This window comes from Hyaena hyaena, unplaced genomic scaffold (genome assembly GCF_003009895.1).
Source record: "Hyaena hyaena isolate Hyena2069 unplaced genomic scaffold, ASM300989v1 scaffold_178, whole genome shotgun sequence".
NCBI lineage: Eukaryota > Metazoa > Chordata > Mammalia > Carnivora > Hyaenidae > Hyaena > Hyaena hyaena.
This window is the reverse complement of record NW_024080807.1, coordinates 112,134-135,501: the sequence shown is the minus strand read 5'-3', so window position 1 is coordinate 135,501 and position 23,368 is coordinate 112,134. Positions and strand designations below refer to the sequence as shown.

Sequence of the window (23,368 nt, the reverse complement as noted above, 5' to 3'; positions counted from 1 at the left end):
GAGTCTGTTCCTGAGTCTTCCCTCTTCTTCCCTTCTGAAGCCACAGAGAACAAGAAGTGGGGAGGGGGAGGAAACCCACAAAAGTTTTGTTTTCAGAGAAATGAGGACAACAAAAACTTCTCAAAAATATATTCATGTGTGGATCAAGAAGATGTGGTTTATCTATACCATGGAATACTACATGGCAATGAGAAACAATGAAATCTGGCCATGTGTAGCAACATGGATGGACCTTGAGGGTGTTATGCTGAGCGAAATAAGTCAGGCAGAGAAGGACAAATATCATATGTTTGCACGTATAGGAGGATTAGGAGGAACCTGACGGAGGAACAAGGAGGAGAAAAAGGGAAATGGTGGGGGAAAGGGAGAGAATCAAACCATGAGAGACTCTTGAATGCTGACCCAAACTGAGGACTGATGGATGTCGGGGGGGGGGGGAGATGGGCATGGAGGAGGGCCCTTGTGGGGATGAGCACTGAGTGTTATGTGGAAACTAATTTGACAATAAACTATTTGTAAAAAATAAAAAAATAAAAAAAAAAGATTAAAGAAAACATATATATTCATGTGGCCAAAAGCAACAGAAAAGAGCAGATCCTGAGTGGGAACCCATATGAAGGTGGTCCCTAGGGAGCCAGCGCTCCAAGATGTCGCCAGCAAGTACCCACTTCCGGAAAAGGACGATCACACCCCGAGTGGGGCTAGGAGCAGGGCTGAGAAGGAACTAGACGCCCTCCTGGGGGAGGAGGAAGGAGGAGACTGGGCCCTGCTCGGCCGCAGGCTGCTGACCTCTGAAAGTACTATCTTTCCCCAAGAGCAGGCAGACGCTTTACACAAAGGAAGCTGGGTGTTGTGGGGCCAACGGAGTGATGGGGGGCCACCAGAACTGGAGGGGGAGAACTTGCCACACAAGACGCGGTTTTGAGAAGCAGAGGGGGAAAGAAACGGTGCCCTGGGGCAAGACAGACAGCGATGAGCCCCTGAGCAGAGAGACTTGGGACCCCCTCTCCCTTTACAGGATCCCCCTTGGAAACCCAAACGCATTCCGCTGAATAACAGAAAAAGAACAGATATAACAACCGCACAAACCATAACAATTGTGGAAAAGAACAGCAAAACTCCCTTCGAAGAAAACACAACAGGAAAAAATGTTTCCACAGCATAGCTAGGGTGAAAATTATAGCCCAAGATAACTCAGTTGCAGGCCACTGTAATTTTAAAGTTAGATCCCAAAAGAACTTGTAGATGAAATGGCTAGATAACTGGCACTGGTGAAGTAGACACTTGAGGAACTCAGGAAAGAAAAAGGCAAATTCAAAAGGCAAGATGAAGTGACAAGGAGCCGGAGAACGGACACACAGACCCTGTCACCACTACCTATTACAGCTGTAGCCACCTCACTCGCTGATGGTTTTGGTCTAGCTCCTGACTCAGGGTCACTCTAGACTTCTGCCTTAATTCTCCGTGATTTCAACATGTGCACTGATGATCTTCTGCCAACCCACCTCAGTGCTTTGCATGCCCCGCCCTGAAGACCTTGTCCCCCAATCTACCTTAGCCACACACTCCAAGGTCACATGGAATGCTGACTCACTACCAGTAACCGGACCGCTTCTGTAATCTTACCGTCACGCACACTACTTACAAATCACCACCTCCTGTACAATCTGCTCACTCCCGCTGGTGCTCTGGCTCTAACAGCAAGCCTCTAACCCACCAGGACCTTCCATCCTTGGGTCCTCCCGCTTTGCCAGTGTCCTCCCCACCCTCCCGTGTCTTCACCCGCCTCCTGACCCAACTTAAACCCCATGGTCAGTCATCATATTCACTCTCTTGCATATATCCTCCTCCAGCGCCTCTCTCCATTTACCCCAACTATTTGACAAATCCTGAACTCTGGTAGAGCCCAACACCGTGCCTCCCCTATTATACAACTGTGCTGTGCAGCATTAAAGCAAACCTCTGTTAATGGACATTTTATCCTATGACCGTGTGTTTAAATATTGAGGAATATGGGGACCCTGAGTGGCTCAGTTAGTTAAGCATCAGACTTTGGCTCAGGTTGTGACCTTGCAGTTCATGGGTTTGAGCCCCGCATCAGGCCCTACACTGGTGGTGTTCGTGGGTTTGAGCCCTGCATCAGGCTCTACACTGGTGCTGTGGAGCCTGCTTGGGATTCTCTCTCCCTTTTCTCTCTGGCCCTTCCCCACTTGAGTTCTCTCTCAAAATAAAGAAATAAACAAAACAAAACAAAACAAAAGTTGGGGAACTTAACATTTACACTGCCTCTATGCACAAATCCTTTTGAGTTCTATCAAAATCAAATAAAGTGTGATTGACCTTATGATAAAGTTCTCATGTCTATATAGTTTCCACACTCCTTTCATTTAAACTCTCAAATGCTGTTCTCCCTGGAATAAAAGCCTGAGTCTTCACAGGGGCCTGCAAGGCATCACCCAATCCCACCCCAGCTTCTACTCCCTTCTGTGCTCTGTGCACATTGGCCTCCTCTCCTCTCCCCTAATACTCCAATCCTGCTCCCACCTCACGGCCCTTGTACTTGTTATGCCTTACTACAACATTCTTTCCCCAGATCTAGATCTAGCTAAGATAGTTAATGAAGGTGGCGAAACTAAACAGGAGACTTTTCATGTAGATGAAACTGTCTTATACTGGAAGAAGATGCCATCTAGGACTTTCAGAGCTAGAGAGAAGTTGCTGCCTGGCTGCAAAGCTCCAAAGGACAGGCTGCCTCTCTTGTTAAAGGCTAATGCAGCTGGTGACTTTCACTTGAAGCCAGTGCTCATTTACCATTCCAAAAACCCCAGTGCCCTTAAGAATTATGCCAAATCTACTCTTTCTGTGCTCTACAGATAAACAAAACCTAGATGACAGCACATTCATTTACAACACGGTTTACTGAATATTTTAAGCCCACCGTTGAGACCTACTGTTCAGAAAAAAGATTCTTCCGAAATATTACTGCTCATTGACAACGCTCCTGGTCACACAAGAGCTCCGATGGAGATGGACAATGAGATTGATGTTATTTTCATGGCTGCTAACACAACATCCATCCTGCAGCCGGTGGATTAGGAGTCATTTCAACTTTCAAGTCTTATTATTTAAGAAACACATTTCATAAGGCTAGAGCTGCCACAGATAGCAATTCCTCTGATGGATCTGGCCAAAGTAAATTGAAAACCTCTAAAAGGATTCACCATTCTAGATGCCATTAAGAATGTGCTTCATGGGAAGAGGTCAAAACATCAGTATTCATAGGAGTTTGGAAGAGGTCAATTCCAACTCTCATGGATGACTGTGAAAGATTCAAGACTTCAGGGGAGGAAGGAACTGCAGGTGTGGTGGAAGCAGCGGGAGAAGTAGAATTAGAAGTGGAGTCTGACGGTGGGACTGAGTTGCCACCATCTCATGGTCAAACTCGAATGTAAAAGGAGTTGCTTCTTTTGGATGAACAAAGAAGGTGGTTTCTTGAGATGGAATCTACTCTGGTAAGATATGAAGACTGTTGAAATGACACCAGAGGATCTAGAATATCACATACGCTTAATTGATAAACCGGCAGCAGGGTTGGAGACGACTAACTCCAATTTTTAAAGAAGTTCTACTGTGGGTAAAATGCTAGGAAACAGCCGTGCATGCTACAGAGACATCGTGCTTGAACGGGAGAGTCAACTGATGTAGTAAACTTCACAGTCATCTGATTTAAGAAATTGCCACAGCTACCCCAACCTCCAGCCACCTCCACTGCTCAGTCAGCAGCCATCAACATTAAGGCAAGTCCCTCTACCGCCAAAAAGATTATGACTCCCTGAAGGCTCAGATGATGGTAAGTATGGTTAACAATAAAGCATTTTTTAGTTAAAGCGTGTACATTGTTTCTTCAGATATAATACTATTGCACATTTAACAGGCTATGGGTTAGTATAAATATTAACTTAATATGCACTGGGAAACTGAAATTTAACTCTCCCCCAGTATCTCCATGGGCATGCCCGTAGTTAAAAGATACTAACTGGCATATCTTCTAGAGATTTTTGAACAAAGCAGGGCATACAGGTAATGTTATCCAACTAAAATCACTGGGGGTACTTGGGCCATCCTGCCCAGCTGTCCTCTCAAGCCCCAGTGGCACAACAGCCCTGTGTATTCACAAATACGCAGGCCTCGGTTGGCTTTTTAGCTAAAAGCTTCCACAGTGCTATATACTAATAGTGCACAGGCTAGGAGGGAATCCTACTGGTGTCTGTGGGCATTCTATCGGACTTTAAATGGGATAAAGACCAAACGGTCCCAGAGAAGTAGATGGCCATACTTAGTAATACATTTCTGCAACAATGGTTTCTTCAAATAACCACCAAGATAATTACACTTCAACAAGAAGAAATAAATGTACCAAGACTTACAGAACCCTATTTTGTAAAACTTTCAGGTTCTTCCAAATAAATTAAGAGGCAAATCAATTAATAACAGCTTTGAAAAAAAGTCTGGAAGAGTATAAAAGGCAATTACTTTTTGGGGTGTCTGGGTGGCTCAGTCGGTTAAGTGTCTGACTTCGGCTCAGGTCACAATCTCACGGTTTGTGAGTTCGAGCCGGGTGTTGGGCTCTGCGCTGACAGCTCGGAGCCTGGAGCCTGCTTCAGATTCTGTGTCTCCCTCTCTCTCTGCCCCTCCCCGGCTCACCCTGTCTCTCTCCTTCTCTCTCTCTCAAAAATAAATAAACGTAAAAAAATTTTTTAAAGGCAATTATTCTTTAATGGAAAATATTGCTCAGTAATTGGTAGAAAAACAACAAAAAAGAGTCAAAGAGATGAGGACAAGAACTGTCAAAACTACTGCAGGAAACCAAAAATAAACCTAGCCTAGCATCTGCTGCAAGCCCCTACATCAACACTGAGCTAACTAAACATGCACACAGGCAGTGCCACAACGCATCCTTAACTTTATTTTTAACAAAAGAGAGGGTACTCTGTAATAAACAATTACTAGGCATATTGAATATATCAATGGTTAAAAAAAAACTGATATTAATTATAATGTTTTTAATAAGATGGGGTGTGGAAAGACGCATGAGAATTTTTATCCTATAATAAGCATCACTTTTCTCTATATAGAACTCAGAAGGACTCCTGTGTGGAGGTAGCACAGATGGTAAGTTCTCCAACATTTAAACATATAATCTTAGGATAAAATGTCCATTAACACAGGTTTAGGTTAAATGAAGTGTGGCACATCATATAATAGAAAATTATTCAGCCAAAATAGAAGACAAAAACGTAAGCAGCAAATAAAATAAGCACAGAGTTAAAACCTCATTTTCATTAAAAACAAAAATGAAAGAATCTAATTATGTGTAAATACTTCTGTAGCCATTAGATTCACGTTCAGTCATCAACAACACTCGTGTTCAGTCATGTAGGAAAAGCCACCAGAGAAAAGTTGTCACTCTCTGAAAATTCTCTGAAAATTAATAAGACATTAACTTCCATACCTACTTCTCTATTCTGTGTCAACATCTTAGGCACAAAGAAAACTACAACAATGAAATCAAAGCTACTAAAGTTTTTCTCCTCAAGGGGAAAAAATTAGAACCAAACATTTTCAGATGTATGATGTTAAAAGTAGGTATGTCAAATAGCAGTTTAGGAGAGAGACCAAGGGAAGGAAAGGGAAGGAGAGAGAGGAAGAAAACAAGGCTTCAACTCTATAAACTACCTTCCTATCCACCAATACCCACCAACAGATCACCCCAGGGGAAAAAAAATAAAAAAAAAAAGAAAGAAACATCCCCAATTCCTAGGAAAATACATAGTTACAGGAACTTTGTTAACTCCTCAGGACTGGAATTCTTATGTAAAGAAAAGTGTGGGGGTGCCTGGGTGGCTTAGTCGGTTAAGCGTTCGACTTTCACTTAGGTCATGATCTCGCGGTTCGTGGGTTCGAGCCCCGCGTCGGGCTCTGTGCTGACTGCCAGCTCAGAGCCTGGAACCTGTTTCAGTCTGTGACCCCCTCTCTCTCTGACCCTCCCCTGCTCACACTGTCTCTCTCTCTCTCTCTCTCTCCTAGAAATAAATAAAACATACAAAAAGAAAGAGAAAAGAAAGAGAAAAGAAGAAAGGAAGGGAAGGAAGGGAAGGAAGGAAGGGAAGGAAGGAAGGGAAGGAAGGAAGGGAAGGAAGGAAGGGAAGGAAGGAAGGGAAGGAAGGAAGGGAAGGAAGGAAGGGAAGGAAGGGAAGGAAGGGAAGGAAGGAAGGAAGGAAGAAAGAAAATGTGCCCAGGCACCAAAAAAGAGAAGTTGAAGATACTAGCTTCCCTTCTGTGCGGTCATGTGTTAGATGCAAAAACAAGTGCTCCTCTCACTAGATTCTAATCAAAATAACGGTATTCCCTCTCAAAAGTTACCAAAGGACTCACACATTTATACAGACTTTATATTTTATCTCAAACCCTAAGAACCTTAAGAGGACAAGAGCCAAGCACTGATTGTTTTTAATAAATAAGGAAAGTACCCACACAGAATGAGAGCTAAGTACAACACAAAGCAAACCAGTAATATTTTTGCAACTCTAAACAAGTCTGTGTTGAACTAACCTATAGGAGATAAATGAAAAAAATGAAACTATGAAGATGCAACATAAACATTTCCAGTCACCTTCTCTTAACCTTCACAACGTGGGTTTAAGGTCACACTTTTTATACCTCCCTAGAAGCTTCTGCTTTCCCAAACCTTTTGGAATGAACACACATGTACATATCACATTATTATTCATATTTTAGCAGAAAATTTCTGTACTCATAAATTCAACTGGGTATATTTTATGTCACCAATAGATCTAATTGGCTCGCTTTCCATAGGCTAACTTTTAGACTCTCTTTCAGATTAGTCTTTTTTAAAAATACTCAAATGCTAGAATTCTCATTAGCCCAGGTGAAAATTTTATTTCAATGGCTATGTTTCATGGTCAGCTGCCAATATTTTCTACTCATCAATTTCCCTGAACTTATGCCTTAATTAATACAGACACGATTCACAACAGAATCCCTTGTGACTCCCATCTTCTAACTCTTAGGAGTAATACGTAAGTCTTAGTGGAACTACAGCTAGTTTTGGGAAGACTATTTCAATTATGGCATTTTAAAAGTGTATGTAATGGATCTAGTTAGAAGAGCTTTCAAGATTCTTTAAAGTTTTGGTTAGAGTTATAGCCTATTAAAAGTCAAAAGAGACCACAAGCTGGCACACAGAAAAAATATATAAGAAAATCATGTCCTGGAAAGTAAAGGAGTTTGCTCAAGGTCACACTGGCATCAGGATCTGATTTCAGGAAATGTGCATGCACTCACATAGAGCTTACTCAATTAGAAACCTTTCCTATTGTCTCACTGATTTTCAGAACTCAGCGACATTCTGAAAAGTCTGATTCCAATCAGGCAATTGCAATGTAAGTCGCAATGAGACAGAACTATGGCTAGAATGGTTAAAAGTTAAGACTGTAAATGCCAAATGTTGGCAAGGATTTGGGGCAAAACAAACTCTGATACACTGGCTGGTGGGAGTATAAACTGGTACAAGTACTTTAGGTTAACTACTATAGGTAAACACATACAAACACATACCCTGTAACTCAGCAACCCAACTCTTAAGGTACACACACGAGACAAAAGAACATGTAAGAATGTTCAGCAGTGTTCATAATAGCAAAAAATAAAGAGAAACAAAAAGCCCAGACACTCCAAATGTCCATGAACAGTAGAAAGAATAGATTATGGTCTGTTTGAATATGGAATACTATATAATAATGAAAACAAATGACCTACAGCTACATGTAATACCATGGAGGAATTGCTTAAACAGAGTGGAAGAAAGAAGTCCAACACAAAACATAATACTTGACTCTATAAAGTCAAGAAACTGGAAATATTAAAAAAAAAAAAAAAGAAAGAAACTGGGAATATTAATCAGTGATGTTAGAGGTTATCTTCAGAGGATATGGAGTGGGTAAAACATGAGAAGGGCTTCAGGGGGCTGGTAATGTTGTAGTTCTCGATATGTGTGGCACTGTTACAGATAATTCATGGAGCTATACACTAATAATTGGCGTACTACTCTATGTATTATAGTTCTATTTTTTAAAGATTAAAAAATATTTAATTATATTTATTCAATCTATTTATTCTGCTTCTTTCAAAAACATGAGTTATTTCTGTGTGTTCTGGGTGTCTGAATACATTTGTCTATATTGTTTGCATTTGTGCAAGGATGAATGAAAATATCCTACTCAGACTTATATAATCGGCTCAAGCCATTTCAACCCACAAAGGCTTGTTTATCCTTGTACTCTACATCACTGGTAGGAGTCTGTTTCAAAAAAATATACAGACGATAAAGGGTACATGGGTGTATACCTCATTTCCAGATACTACTAATAAAAAAGTTACTTGTAAACATCGCAATCCAAAGCTTGAGAATTAAATCTAAGCATTTCTCTGATGCACAACGATCTTCTAGACCTGGGAAAACAAATGGTTTTATTTACACGCCAACCCCAGTCTACTGGGAATGGTTGCCTGGAGCACTGGGTTGAGAAAGACTGGATGCCACGGTAGGGCCATCGACAGAATAGCATCTATGCCACGGGCAAAGGATAGAGCAGCTGGGGCACTGACACCTTGCTGACTCTGTGATGGAGTCAACAGAACACTGTCTCTCATAGGATAAGAATATTTTCCTGATCAAGTTCACACTGGGGTCCAAATAACTGTCCTCACTGCTTCCACCTCCACCCCATTGTCTCACATATGATCTGTCAGTAAAATTCCACACTTAGGAAGATTTTCAAATAAACAGTTTCATTAAGACAAAAAAATATATTTTCTTAATTATTTTAAACATTCCACAGAGAAATCGCTAATAAAATTCTAGTTTGTTATATCTATTACTTATTCTTAAAATATTGTCATTTTAATATAATCTATTTCTAATATATTCTATGTTTAAGTATTTACAATATTTATATAGTTTGTTTAACATAAATTATATTATTGTAATATGGTTTAAACACTTTACTAGTAGAGCAAAATGATATGACTACAGACTATTTGGAACAAAAACTATCTTAAGGCAAAAAAAAAAAAGCTTAAAAACATTTTGTTTCATCTATTCTACTCTTTGTGAAACAGACCTGTCAGAACATAACACTTGTTAAAAATAATTCTGATCTTAATATGTTATTCTTAGATCCCTCCAAGAATCAAAAAATTGTTTTGATTGCTATTTTCTTTTTTGTTATAAACTCACCTATACAAGTTCATATTTTAAAAGTTTTCACGGATCTTAGCCAAAATGAATAAAGTAATCTTTCCCCACTGCACACAAGGGGATTACCCTTCTTACAGCATCTTCTCTGGAGATTTCTTTTGCACAACTAGATAATGTGTACTGATACAAAGTTATAAGATGCAAATGCAGTGTAAAGAGAAACACCTAAATGTGATGCAAAGTACCACCTTACTCGATCACAGTATTATTAGCATTGCCAGATGGGAAAAAAATGAACTGAAATTTCACACTTCTGCCTTTCACTTCCACATGATTTCTTCATAGTCCTTATCTGTGATGCGCACTCGATGGTAGGTTAGATCTTTAACAATAATTAACTCTACCTACTCTAAATTTTCCTTCATTCAGACACTGAATCTCAGAATTAGAAACTACACAGTGATGATGGTTTTCGCTAAATTCAAGACCCAAAGTCTCAAATGAGTACCAAACCTGCCCAACAACCCTTTGTTACCTCTGTGGTATGTCAATCCTCTCAACTGTCAAAACTACAACTCACCACTTTCTCTTCTTCTGTAAACGTCCACAGCCTTCCATCCCATTCTCTGTCCAACACCTTTGCCTCCTATTTCACTTAAGAATAGCTCAGACAGGAACTCTCCCTTCTTTGCCCATCACACTTACCGCCCAGACCACACTCTGCCTGGACTCTGTACAGCGGACGAAAGGCAAACTGGACACCGGTGATCCATCCCCCGCCCCTTCTTGCCTTCGGAGTCCTTTCTTTTGCAATTATACTCTCGCTGGATTCTCTCTTTTGTAGTGGAAAAATGCAACCATTTCTTTGACCCTCTTCCTACTTCCATGGTGGAATCTGCCAGTTGCCCACTAAGTCCTGAGTTTTCCCTTCCTAAACGGAACAGGCCCCAGTGTTAGTGAGCACACTGCAATCCAGGCTTCCTAGCCGCTAGGATAGCCATGTGACTGTATCTAAACTCTGGTCAATACCATAAGCAGAGGTGACTAGGATTCTAGGAAGTCTCTTTACCTGGGAAAGGGTCAGTCCTTCTCCCTCCTCTGTTCCATCTACACTCAGAACATATAGAGAGGACCATTCTTCTCAAAGTCACCAGTTTGCCTGACCAAATTCAGTGCTAAAATGTTTAGTCTTTCAGCAGCATCAGACACAGATGATGCCTCTCTCAATCCTGAAACACTTGTTTGGATTTCTGGAAATCCACCATATCCTGATTTTCTTTTTACCTCACTGGTCACTCTGATTCTTTATACTTTCTCCCTGCCTTCCAGGCTTCTACATTTTTTAATGCTCCAGCTCTCCTCTCTTACTCCTCTGTGATTATTTTAGACCTATGGTTTCAAATACTATATGTACTCCAATGTCACTCTGATCTTCAAATTCATATATCTATACTAGATGTCTGACATCTCCCCGTAGATGTTTAAAAGACATCTCAAACTTGACTTGGCCAAAACAAAATTCTCCCCACTTCCTTAGTGTAGTCCTTCTCACCTCAGTATATCCTCACCACTACCCTCTTGGTTGCTTAACACAAAAGCCACAGAGTCACCCTGGACTCCCCTCTTTTCATGCTAATCCACCCACACTCATCAGCAAGTCTTGCTGACTCTGCCTCCAAAGAATATCCATCAGTTCTCTCTGTCCCCGCTGCCACCACCCTGGTACAAGCCAACACCTCCCTACGCAGACGCAGTGATGGCCATCGTGTCCCCACCTCCAATCCCCAAAAGTCTATTTTCTAAGCAGCAGCAGCCAAAGCAATCTTCTCAAAGTGCAGATAGGACTGTGTGTCTTCCTTCTTAGAATGAAACCTAAACTCCCTGGATGGCCTCGAAAGCTCTGGGTGGCCTTCTCAGTCTCGTCTCTGATTTCCTCTCTAGCCACTCGTGCCTCAAGTGCTGCATTTCGGCCACACTGGACTTCTTCCTCTTTATTTTCTGAACACCATAAGCTCTGGAATGCTCCAGGATTTTAATACCAGCTCACTGGCTCCAACTAAATGCTCTCTTCCTGCATCTTCTCACTACCAGTCCCTTCTCATTCTCACTCACTCAGGGGACCGTCTCAGCCAAGGAAGCTTCCCCCCCGTCATGTGCTCTCACAGCATGCTCATTTTCATCACAGGAAACCACAATGTTCATTAATGTTTTCTTAACCATCTGCTTCTCCTTAAACCCGCATGAGAAAAAGGCCTTGTGGACCCTGCTTACTGCTGGATTCCCAAGGGCCTGGTACACGGACTAGCAAGCAGCAGATACTCAATAAATTATTTGCTGAATGAAGGCAGAATATCATACTTAAAAGTCACTCTGTCCAAACCATTACTCCAGTGTTTAAACCTCTCAATAACAGACCTGGTGGGAAATCGATGCTGGTCACTCCTCCTGAGGGTGCTCATTCCATCCCTGAGTAACTAGGATTATTCAAAAGCCCAATTCCTTCTGGAGCTGAAGTCGGGCTACTGTTGCTTCTGTTCCTTTGTGAAGGCCTTCACGAACATGCAGAACACATTTCTTGTATCTTACACAAGACAGTGCTTCAATAACTGAAGGTGATGACTGTGGCTTCTCACGGCCAAATGGTCCAAGGCTGCTTAGCCCTTCTCCACAAGGCAGGGCTGTGGGTCTTACCACTACCCTCCCCCACCCTCAAAGCTGCCCTGAATCGTAGTGCAGTCTCATACTTAGCCATCAATTATGCCAGGAGTACTTAACTCTGGCCCAATTTATCACTTCCCATCTAGCTGGATCAATTGATCTCTTTTTTCGGAATGTGACTTGATTTAAATGAACTCTTACCTCATTCCAGTTCAAGCTCACACATCATCTCCAATTCGTGTATCTTTCATAACACTAGGTGCTTACTGCCTCTATAATCTCAGAGCCTACAGTCATTCCTCTTAGAATTCCTAATGCATTTACCTTTCCCAGCACAGAAGACCTGCCCTGTCCTTTCGGGAAAGGTCTCCTGGCCTCCTTTCTTGCATAAAGGTCCTAACTTTTCCACACATGTAAATTAAAATGATAATCTCTCTTAATTTTCACACATTAGCCTGAGGCAAACTAGCACTATGTTTTTTTTAATGTCATTTATTTTTTTTTTGAGAGAGAGAGAGAAAGAGAGAGAGAGAGGAGAGAGAGAGGAGAGAGAGGAGAGAAGGAGAGAAAATCCCAAGGAGGCTCCATGCTTGGCTCAGAGCCTGACATGGGGCTTGATCTGGTAGCCATGAGATCATGACCTGAGCCAAAATAAAAAGTCAGATGTTTAACTGAATGAGCCACCCAGGTGCTCCAGACCAGCACTATTTCTAACAAAGAGAAAAATTCTTATTTTCTTTGGCTTTTATATTATACCACTATGCACACAAAAGCACTTTTTTAGAACCATCTGTAATCTACATTTATTCCTTTGGCTTCCAAACCATGCTGACATCTCACTGAAATTATTTGGGTAGAGTAGTAACTTCTGGGAAGTTAATGATAAGAAAACATGGCTTGGTCATCTGAAAACATTCTTTATTTCCACAGTGTGTTAACACATTCTGGTAAAGACAGCAGAAAACTTTAAGTAAGCTAAAGAATATCACCTTACTAACACACTCCAAAAGACAGTTCTGGTAATACCCAAAGGGCCAAAATACTGACCACCACAAGGTGACTAGAATAATCCTCAGATGTGATTAGCTACGATTCAGAAACAGAATGTAGAACAAAAAAACTATAGGCTCAAATCTGCTACAGTGATCTTTTAAAAAATGTATATATGAGCAATAATTTCCAGTAAGATGCCACATGGGATTATTCTACTAGGATTGTCTTTGATAGGTGGATCACAGCTGTTTGTGGGATTCCTGAGTTATCTTCTAGATCTGCCTCAATGGATTAAAACATCCCCTGTTCAGTTACTCCCTGCTCCATAAGAGCATGGTCCTTTAGACCATGTATTTCCCCTTTCCCTTATCCCTGCTTTACGTCAATGTAAACTCTTTGTGGTGCCCTGCAGTTCCAAACCTATGGGATTTAATCATAAAGACTCTTTAGGTTCGCCTGGGTGGCTTAGTCAGTTAAGCGTCTGACTTTCGCTTAGGTCACGATCTTGCGGTTCGTGGGTTCGGGCCCCGCGTCGGGCTCTGTTCTGACTGCCAGTTCGGAGCCTGGAGCCTGTTTCAGAGTCTGTGGCTCCCTCTCTCTCTGACCCTCCCCTGCTCACGCTGTCTCTCTCTCTCTCTCCTAGAAATAAATAAAACATTAAAAAAAAAAAAGTCTCTTTAGTCTTATCCAGAACCAGATAGTTTTAAAGAAAATATAAGTCTCTATCCTTTTTTGTTTTTAATTTACTTTTATTTATTTTGAGAGAGAAACAGAGAATCCCAAGCAGGCTCCGCACTGTCAGCGCAGAGCCCGACACAGGGCTTGATCCCAGGACCCATGAGATTCTGATCTAAGCTGAAATCAAGAGTAGGACGGGGGCACCTGGGTGGCTCAGTCAGTTGGGCAGCCAACTTGAGCTCAGGTCATGATCTCATGGCTTGTGAGTTCAAGCCCCACGTCTGTTGTCAGCACAGAGCCTGCTTCAGATTCTGTCTCTGTCTCTCTCTGCCCCTCCCCCACTCACACTCTGTCTCTCTCTCAAAAATAAACATTAAAAAAAAAAAAAAGTGGGGTGCCTGGGTGGCTCTGTCGGTTAAGCATCTGACTTCCACTCACGTCATGATATCACGATTCGCAGGTTCGAGCCCCACGTCGGGCTCTGTGCTGTCAGCTAGCTCAGAGGCTGGAGCCTGCTTTGGATTCTGTATCTCCCTCTCTCTCTGACCCTCCCCTGCTCACACTGTCTCTCTCTCTCAGAAATAAATAAAACATTAAAAATAAATAAATAAATAAAAAGTAGGATACTTAACCGACTGAGCTACCCAGGCTCCCCAAGTATCTATCCTTTTAAATCTTTATTTCATTAATGAAATAGTGTATTATGTGCCTGGCACTCTACAGAAAAATGCAATTAAGTGTTACCTCTTCTAATATAATTATCTTTTGTATTCACTCTAAAGAATTCTGGCCTTTGTCTTTCCTTTTTTTTTTTTTTTTTTTTTAATTTTAAGAGTTCTAACCTTCTAAAATCTGCTCCTCCTCTCAGTCACTGGAGTTGTCCAGTTATGAACCCAATTTTAAGAACTAAAAACAGTGACATCAACTTAAATTTCTACTTACAGCATTGTGTGATCTTCTGGATGTTGGAAGAGATACGCTGGGCCAGGAGGGCAGGGTCACCACCAACACCCGGAGTGTAAGACATAGCTGATTTGCTTATTCACTAATTTCATCAGATGTCACCTAAGCAGTCACCTAAAAAACAGAAGTCACATAATTGTATTTTTGAAGCTATTGGCCTACAGTTTCCAAATTATCCATCTGGGAGGTTGATATATAGCGAAGGGACACACCAAATAGTAAACTCTCACAGCTATCAAAAATACTGGCCTTTACATGCACACCGATGTTTACAGCAGCACTGTCAACAATAGGCAAAGTATGGAAGAAGCCCAAATGTCCATCAATGGATGAGTGGATAAAGATGTGGTATTTATATATACAAAGGAGTATTACTTGGCAATCAAAATAATGAAGTCTTGCCATTTGAAACTACATGAATGGATCTAGAGGGTATTATGCCAAGCGAAATTAGAGAAAGACAAATAGCATGACTTCACCCATACGAGGACTTTAAGATACAAAACAGATGAACATAAGGCAAGGCAAGGAAAAATAACTTAAAAACAGGGAGGGGGACAAAACATAAGAGACTTAAATATGGAGAACAAACAGAGGGTTGCTGGAGGGGTTGTAGGAGTGGGAATTGGCTGAATGGGTGAGAGGCATTAAGGAATCTATTCCTGAAATCACTGCTGCACTATATGCTAACTTGGATGTAAATTAAAAAAAATACATCAAAAAATACTCTTCTTTAAAGGACACAGTCATTTTAAACAATTAAAATAAGGTTCAAATTGTACATTCCCTTTGAAAATTTTTAAGTAAGGGTTACCAAGTCCTGTTTGCATGTATATTTTTAATTGTTTATATATTTTCTCCTTAACTGCAAACAACTGTAACACGACTGACACACTATTTATCTTTCTTTCCCCAACATTTAAGACAACTCCCAACACAGGACAGTTATTTACATGTCTATTAAATGGTACACAGATTTCAGGGGGTCCCCAGAAATGTCACCGTATCTAGTTTAACACACACAGGAACAGCTTAGGAACATACGACTAACGGGTCTCTAACTTTTATGGGAAAGGTCCACTTTGAGAGAGGCACAGCTGACCGGAGAGAAAAAAAGTAACTCCATGAAGCGCTCATCACACCTTCCAAGAAAGCAAAGAGAAGGGCTCTCCTCCTCCCCAGCTGGCATCAGGACAGGAAGCAAAGCTGGGGCACCACCCCAGGAAGGAGGCAAGAGGGGGTTCCTTTCTTCCCCAGTCCACCCACCACACCTCTTGGGGTTTGGAAAACAGGATGAAAAGTGTGTCCCTGCGTACAGCACTGTGTCCAGCACAGGCTCTAAACAACGCCACAGCCATCTTTCCAGAGTGCATCGCAGGCTACAAAGTTGCAGGCAGGCACTGTGTGCAGCTCTCCATGGAGTCAGCTACATGCCCAGCATCAGATGAGGCACTAGGGAGTCGCAAGGAACAGAACAACAAAGGTAAAGAATCTGCTCAATTTAAGTGTGTCATTTAGGAGAGAGGATAAAGTAAAACAACAAGAACAATGTAAGTCAGCAAAAGGTCATTTGTGAAGCAAAAGTGAGAGGCTGGGGAAAGGAAATTTCACTCCGGCTCTTCTCTAGAAAGAATGAATGAAACACAAACAGAAGATCTGAACACCTGGGCATGCCTGGTGTGGAACATGCCGAAGGCAGAGACATGACGCCGGGGATGGGGAGACCCAGGACATACGCAAAGGGCAAATGCAGTGTGTCATTTCTCAAAGGGAGGGGTGGGTGCCAGTCAACCCCGGATCAGATGATTCATGGCGAGGACAAGTGGGAGACAGCACAGAAACAGAGGAATGACCCAACACGTACCGCCTCTCTGTGAATTGAAAAGCATTTCACATAGACTGTCTAATTTTCAAAATCTCCTCTCTAAAGTAGATAGTAGCAAATAAACCTGTTTTAACAATGAGCAAAATGCAGATTAAAGCAAAATAAAGATTAAGTAACTATAAACGTAATCAAACCCACCTACCACTTGGAAGTGGGGCTCAACCCCAGGGCTTTGGTTCCAAAGCTACCCATGATTGCTACCACACAAAACGATGACCCAGAAGAGGGAGGGCCCTGGAAACTATGCTTAGTTTGAATATATTGCAATAAGAAAGCACTGGGGATTTCTGGCAGAGGAGAAGAGGGCACAGGGAAATGTGTGTCTTTGTTCTTAGGGGCCGGTGCTGGCAGGAAGCACAACGGAAGAACTGTTGAGATAGTTGAGATAAGTAGATCAGTCCTGGCTCCATGTCTGAAACCGGTGCATCACGGACAGTGCCAGGCCACCCCGGAATTCCTGGGAGCTTTTAGATGTTCTTCATTCTCTTTCATTCATCCACAGGTCCAATTTATTTATTCTGGGCCCTTTGGATCTCACCAAGTCATTGAGACCCAAGTCACAACTCAGATGGTACGTCTGCTTTGGCAGGGTGCCAGATACTCTGGACTTGGGCCTGCAGCCACCTAAACAGCTGGCGCCCAGAGAGGAAAAGACTAGATCTGAGGATTCAATGAAACCAACACTATCACAAGCATCCCACAAACCACCAATTAGATCTCTAAATTCTGCATCTTTTTTTTTTCCAGTAAGAGCGTGAGAGAGAATTCAAAACCACCTAATTCACCCATTTAAGCGTACAATCCCATCTACCTGAAACTAATGTGACACTGTATGTGAACAACATTGGAATTAAAATTTTTTAAAAAAGCAATCCTACTGATGTTTTATTTTTTTTTTAATTTTTTAATGTTTATTTATTTTTGAGAGAAAGACAGACGGAATGCAAGCAGGGGAGGGCAGAGAGAGAGGGAGACACAGAATCTGAAGTAGGATCCAGGCTCAGCTGTCAGCACAGAGCCCGGAGCCGGGCTCGAACTCACAAACTGTGAGATCTTGACTTGATCCAAAGTTGGACGCTCAACTGACTGAGCCACCCAGGCGCCCCCATCCTATTGTGGTGTTTTTAAAACATCCATAAACTTGTGTAGCCAACCTATCACTTTTAGAACTTTTCATTACCCCCAAATAAAGCCCACACCTACTAGCAGTCACTTTCCATTTCTCTGCAACCTCTCCAGCTGTAGGCAAGCACTAATCTACTCTATGTCTTCATAGGTTCTTCTATTTTGTACATATCCTATGAATAGAATCACATAATGAGTTCTCTCGACTGGCTTCTTTCTCTTGGCATGTTGCCAAGATCCATCCATATTTTGGCATGGATCAATACATCATTCCTTTTCACTGCCAAATAATATCCCACTGCACAGATAGGGGCAATTCTCTCCTGGCTCAATGACATCTTCCTTTTTCCTTTCCCTCTATCAACTAGATCTCTAGAAGAACCGTCTCACGGCCAACACAAACATAATGAATGAGGAAACGTTCCTCACTGACTCTCTTTGGGAGGCTCCTCCCTAAACATACATAGTTTTATAGCATTCCCCTTAACCCTCAAAACTCATGTAAGCCTAACCGAAGCCTTCTCCATGTTTTTTTCAAGCCTCCCTTTTTTCCTCTTCAGAGAATCAACCAATTATTTACAAACACTACCAATTTTTCTCATCCCTTTACTCAAGCAACTAAATTCGTGAAAGTTCCTACAGGTGAGATAACTGGGCTCCACTCATCCAAGGAGCTGCTGCTGCTGCTGGATTGGCTGGAATTTCTTCGGAGAAAGGGCACAGTGGTTGTTAACTCAGTTCTGTGTTGAATGAAGAATGAAAAGAAATTTGCAAATGATGGAAGAGAGAGATACATAAAAATTCAAAAGATTAACCACGGCTAACTGGTATTTCCAAAGCACTGTGCTTAGGACTTTCACATTCATTTTCTCAGTTGATTCTTCCAACAAACCTCTGAGGTAGGTACACTTGTATTCTGAGTTTGCACATGAAGAAACTGAGGCACGACAAGAGTAAGTAACTTGCTTAATCTAAGAGCTAAAATTTGAAACTACATCTTACAGCCCAGATTTCTAAAACACTAAACCATATTGCTTCAACGTGTAACAAAAATTCAGGGCAGGTGAGCCCACTCCATTAAAAAAAGCAAATTTACCACCTTTCTGCAGACTCTGCTCTTAGGATGAGGAAACCGACCTGCGATGACTATAGGAGTAGATCAAATTAACACATTGATAGCTCAGTCCTTTTCTCTCTTATTCTGCTAATAATGCTTTCTAAGAGACAACAATGGTTAGCCCTTCTGATGATGAAATATAAGAAATAAAGGAGCCAAATGACTTTACTGAAAAAGCATATATACAGACAGATGGATTATAATTATGGCTAACTATAAACTGACATCAAAAGCTTCTGATCATTGCACTTGGCCTAGAATCAACCAAGTTATTCTGATAGCTGCTGTCTACTTCAGTCTCTAACCTGGCTGCAGTTAGCAAGCACTAAAGCACTCCTACTGAGTATTTTTGCAAGCTCATTCAGAATTCCTATTTTATTGCTCAGAATAACAATAGCTCATGATCTATACCTGTTCTATCGAGTATTCAAGTATAACATGTGAGGCTAGTAGCCAGTATGGCCAAGCAGCATAAAGTTCTATTGAACAGTGATCATGGAGACATCTCAACAGTTAATTTTTCTATGAAAATATATAAACACTATAACGGGCAAGAAGGAAAGAGATGATCAAAGTGCAATACTCATGATGAGGATATTCTCAAGACTTTCTGGAGAGCACAAATAAAAGTACAAAGGGAACTGTGAAATTTTAATTGTCAAACACTCCCCCCAGATACCACTGGACATATTGCAGAATCCAAGATTCTCATTAAGCACAAATCTCATGGTCTACAAATCGAACACAGAGCAACAGAAATAGTTTCACTTTTTAAAGTGTGAGTACATGCATAAAACACTGGACTTCCCTCTACCCCAGGCTCCAAAATCTAAGCTCCCAGAGGGGCAAAGATGTATCTTCTTTGCGCGGTACTCGATGCTCACTACCTGGTTATGTAAGAGGTGCTTATAAATATTTGTAGACTGAGTAAATAAATGTACTTATTTCCTAAAAGAACACACCTAGTTTGAGGATAAATACTACCAATTCTAAGATATTAAATTCCAGTGTGATCCTAAATGTACCAGACTTATTACTGCCATAGGGCCTTTGCTGAGTGCCATTTTCTATCCCTAGAAGGTCTCCTTGCATGCCAGAGAAGTCTTTGGTGACTCCTCGGATCTGAAGTGAGAAGTCACCACTCCTGCCACTCTCTGTTGATCTAACTTCCTTTATTGTAGTGCCAATCCACGTTTAAAATGATCTAGTTAGTATGTTGTTTATTACCTAGCCTACTTTGGCGATAGACAACCTTGTCACCTTGTGGAATTCACAGTAACAGGTGCATAGATGTCCCACGAACATGAAGCCGATCACTCTATGGACGGGAGCATTCTCTATCTAAACCAAATTAACCCAATACTTTTAGCTCAGCATCTCCACCCGTTACACTGTTATACCATCTGGTTTTATTCGTAATACCAAGGACTACTTTTCACCCTACCCATACACTAAACTTCCAAATTAAATGGCATCATAGCAAACTTTACTGCATCTACATACTGCAGATGTTTTATATAATTGATTTTTCCAGCCTGCCCTCCCCCAGCACTGAGCTAAAGTTTGGTATCCTAACCAAAACGAGATAGAACTGTTTTATCAGGAGCAGAAACCAAAATTAGATATAACTGTGTGACTGGGAAAAGCACAAGTAAAAAGCTTAAGTAAAATGATGCAGGGGCGCCTGGGTGGCTCAGTCGGTTAAGCGTCCAACTTCTGCTCAGGTCATGATCTCACAGTTTGTGGGTTCGAGCCCCAAGTCGGGCTCTGTGCTGACAGCTAGCTCAGAGCCTGGAGCCTGTTTCAGATTCTGTGTCTCCCTGTCTCTCTGACCCTCCTCTGTTCGTGCTGTCCCTCTCTCTCTCTCTCTGTCTCTCTCTCAGAAATAAAAACAAAAACAAAAACAAAAAAAAATTAAAAAAAGAAAAATGATGCAAACATGAATGGGCTGCAATGGTATTATATTAACTTCTACAGGAAGTTTGAAACTAGAGCATAATTCGTAATTAGTCACAGTCTGAGACAAACTTCTCGAGGTGGCCTGCAAAGCAGAGGGCGTCCACATCACAAGACGCTGAACACCTGCTACATGTCTCCGCCCCGGTGAGGCTGAAGCCGCCCCCAGAAGAAACGTCCACCTGCACCATTACTCAACAGCACAGCATTCCGTAATCATTTTCTTCCCGAGTCTGTTCAAGTTTTAAATTACATATAGTTATAGTCAAAATACTCTGATCTGAATTAAACAAAATATGTACAGAAGAGCCAGGCAAATACAAGAAACTTGAGAGGAAAAAAAAAATACAGCATTTGACCAGAAAGGTAATGTTATTTTTCCTTTGTGTCTGAATTTTTAAAAAGCGAACCACCTAAAAAACAAAAAGGGGGTTCTGGGGAGGGCCTGGAAGTATTTTTACGTCTTTTTAAAGGTCTTCGTGTAAACCAATTAATGACGTGTACCAAGACGATCAAAGAAAAGTTCGCTTGTCTTCAAGCCAAACAAAACCAACTACAATGTGCCCCCGAATAAAGGTATACGGTTCCTTTCCCGCGGCCATGAATCTTCAGTTCCTCTGTATTGGGGAAGAGAACTCTCAGGCGTGTTTTCTGCCTCGGTAGTTGCAAAGAGGAAGAGGTCACTCGGAGTCCTGCTCCGGGCCGAAGCAGGATTCCCGAGCTCCGCCCCAGCGGGCCCGACGCCGGCCCCGCCCGGGGGCGCGCAGCCCGCCGGGGCGCGGGAGCCAGCGCGGCCGGGGAGGCGGCGGGGCTGCGGCGCTGCGGGCGCAGGGCTCGCGGAGCGGGCACGGCCGGCCGGGCCCGCCTGGCCGCGGGCGTGAGCGGCGGCGGCGGCGCTTGGGGGCTGGGGCAGCGCCCGCCCTCCGCCTCCCGACCGCAGCCGCAAAGCGCAGGGCGGCAGCCACCTGACCGCGCGCACAAACAAGGAGGCGCGGCAGCCGCCGGGAGTTCGCGCCTCCGGGGCTCCGGGCCAGGGACCACCCCTCTCCGCTCCCCCAGGTTCCTCTGACCCCTACCTCCTCGGCTTCCTCCTCCTCCGCCGGCCCCAGGCACCCACCGGCCCCAGGCACCCCAGCTAGACTCTCAGCTGATGGGCGGTGGCGCTGGGACGCCCAGTGCGCATGCCCGCAGCACAGCGCTGGGGAGGAGGCGGGCCTCGCTCCCCTCCCGTTGGGCAGCGGGATTGAGTGGCAGCCGCTCTGCCACGCCCCCTGGTTTCCAAGCTAAGGAATGGGGGATACTGAGAAAATTGCAAGGGGGGTGTTTTTTTGAGGCCTTGAATTATGGCTGGCGGACGCCTTAGCCTGCGTGCAATAAACAAGGTGAGGGAATGAAGCAGCTGCCTTTATGGGGTGATGGCGGCCTCCCTACGCTCGTGTCTTCAGCCCGCCCCATCAGGTCCTGCCCGTCTTGTCCTGAGTCTGCAGGAGAACGTTTTCACAGCTCTATTAAAAAATGCTAACGCAAATATGCAATCCTAGCAGGAACAATGACAGAATAAGTGAAGAGTCACCTCCGTGTGCCCACTTAGTAGACAAGTTTTCATAGCACATACAGGTCGTTCTAAGAATTTTTGAAGGGCAGAGAGTAGTTTTAACAGCGTTTGCAAAGAGCAGAGAATGTTCTGATGATAAATATTCAAATGTAATTGTTAGACAAAAGCATCGATTGCTTTTGGTGAAAGACATAGTCGGCAAATTAATTCGAAGACAGGATGACTTGGCCTTTGCCTGTATTGAGGCATCTCTATTTTCTGAAAAAGATCTTCAGGACATGAAAGGTCTAGATGCACTTAAGTGATAAAAACCACAACCAGAATATTTTGAATTGGTACCCCCTAAGAAAACTCTAGGTTATTTAGTTTTATGCATGCATATATACCTAAGTGAGTGAGATCAGACGGGAATAAGAAACACAACAGTCTCTCAGTTTATTTTTAATTGTTCTACTTTTAACACAAAAATGGGAACAAGAAATATTTCCTATTTCACATCTTTCCTGAAGAAAACTACAGTGCAAGTGTTTTAATAAACAACAACTTATATTCTGCCTCTGACAAGGAGGCAGTGGAGTGGGCATGCTGGCCAAACAGAAGGCACTCATCAAATCTAAAGGTAGCATGATTCAGCTAACACCAAGTGCGGACTTTTAAAAAAAATTCAGATTTTTATGTGAAATCCCCTTTTTCAATATTTTTAAAATTTTATAAAACATTCTGAGATCAGATAAAGTGGGTATTTCAACTTCTATAATAGGCAATAGTTTCAACCATAGAGTATTAAAACAAACAAACAAACAAAAAGCTGGAGGGGACCTTCCAGAAAATCTAGCTCTACTTCCTCATTTAGGAAGTAGATTACAGAAACTGAAAGCCAAAGAAACTTCATCAAAACACACAAATAATTATGAGAAGCACAGGTCCAGATGACTTCATTCAGAATCTTTAATTCTTTCTAGTATTATCTTCTACTCAGCAAATATTCATTGAGAACCTGCCATGTGCCAGGGACTGTTCAAGAGTAACAGATATGAAGATGAGTAAGGCGTATAGTATTTTCCCTCAAGGAACTTAAGGAGTGAGATTCTTCCCAGGATAGTGTAAGAGGGGCTGTGATAAAGATTTATACCCAGCATGGGGGATGAAGATGACATC

General features: G+C 42.3%; 1 protein-coding gene across 1 annotated transcript in view; it reads right to left on the bottom strand.

Annotated features, from left to right (window-relative positions):
• Positions 1-21,817, bottom strand: part of STX7 (syntaxin 7) — a 48,072-nt gene extending 26,255 nt beyond the window's left edge. The window contains exons 1-2 of the mRNA XM_039240415.1: positions 21,732-21,817; positions 14,552-14,686 (exon numbers count right to left, since the gene is read on the bottom strand). Of these exons, the coding sequence (XP_039096346.1) occupies positions 14,552-14,636 (85 nt within the window). The 5' untranslated portion in view covers positions 14,637-14,686; positions 21,732-21,817. The remainder of the gene's footprint in view (positions 1-14,551; positions 14,687-21,731) is intronic.
• Positions 21,818-23,368: the final 1,551 nt, after the last annotated feature.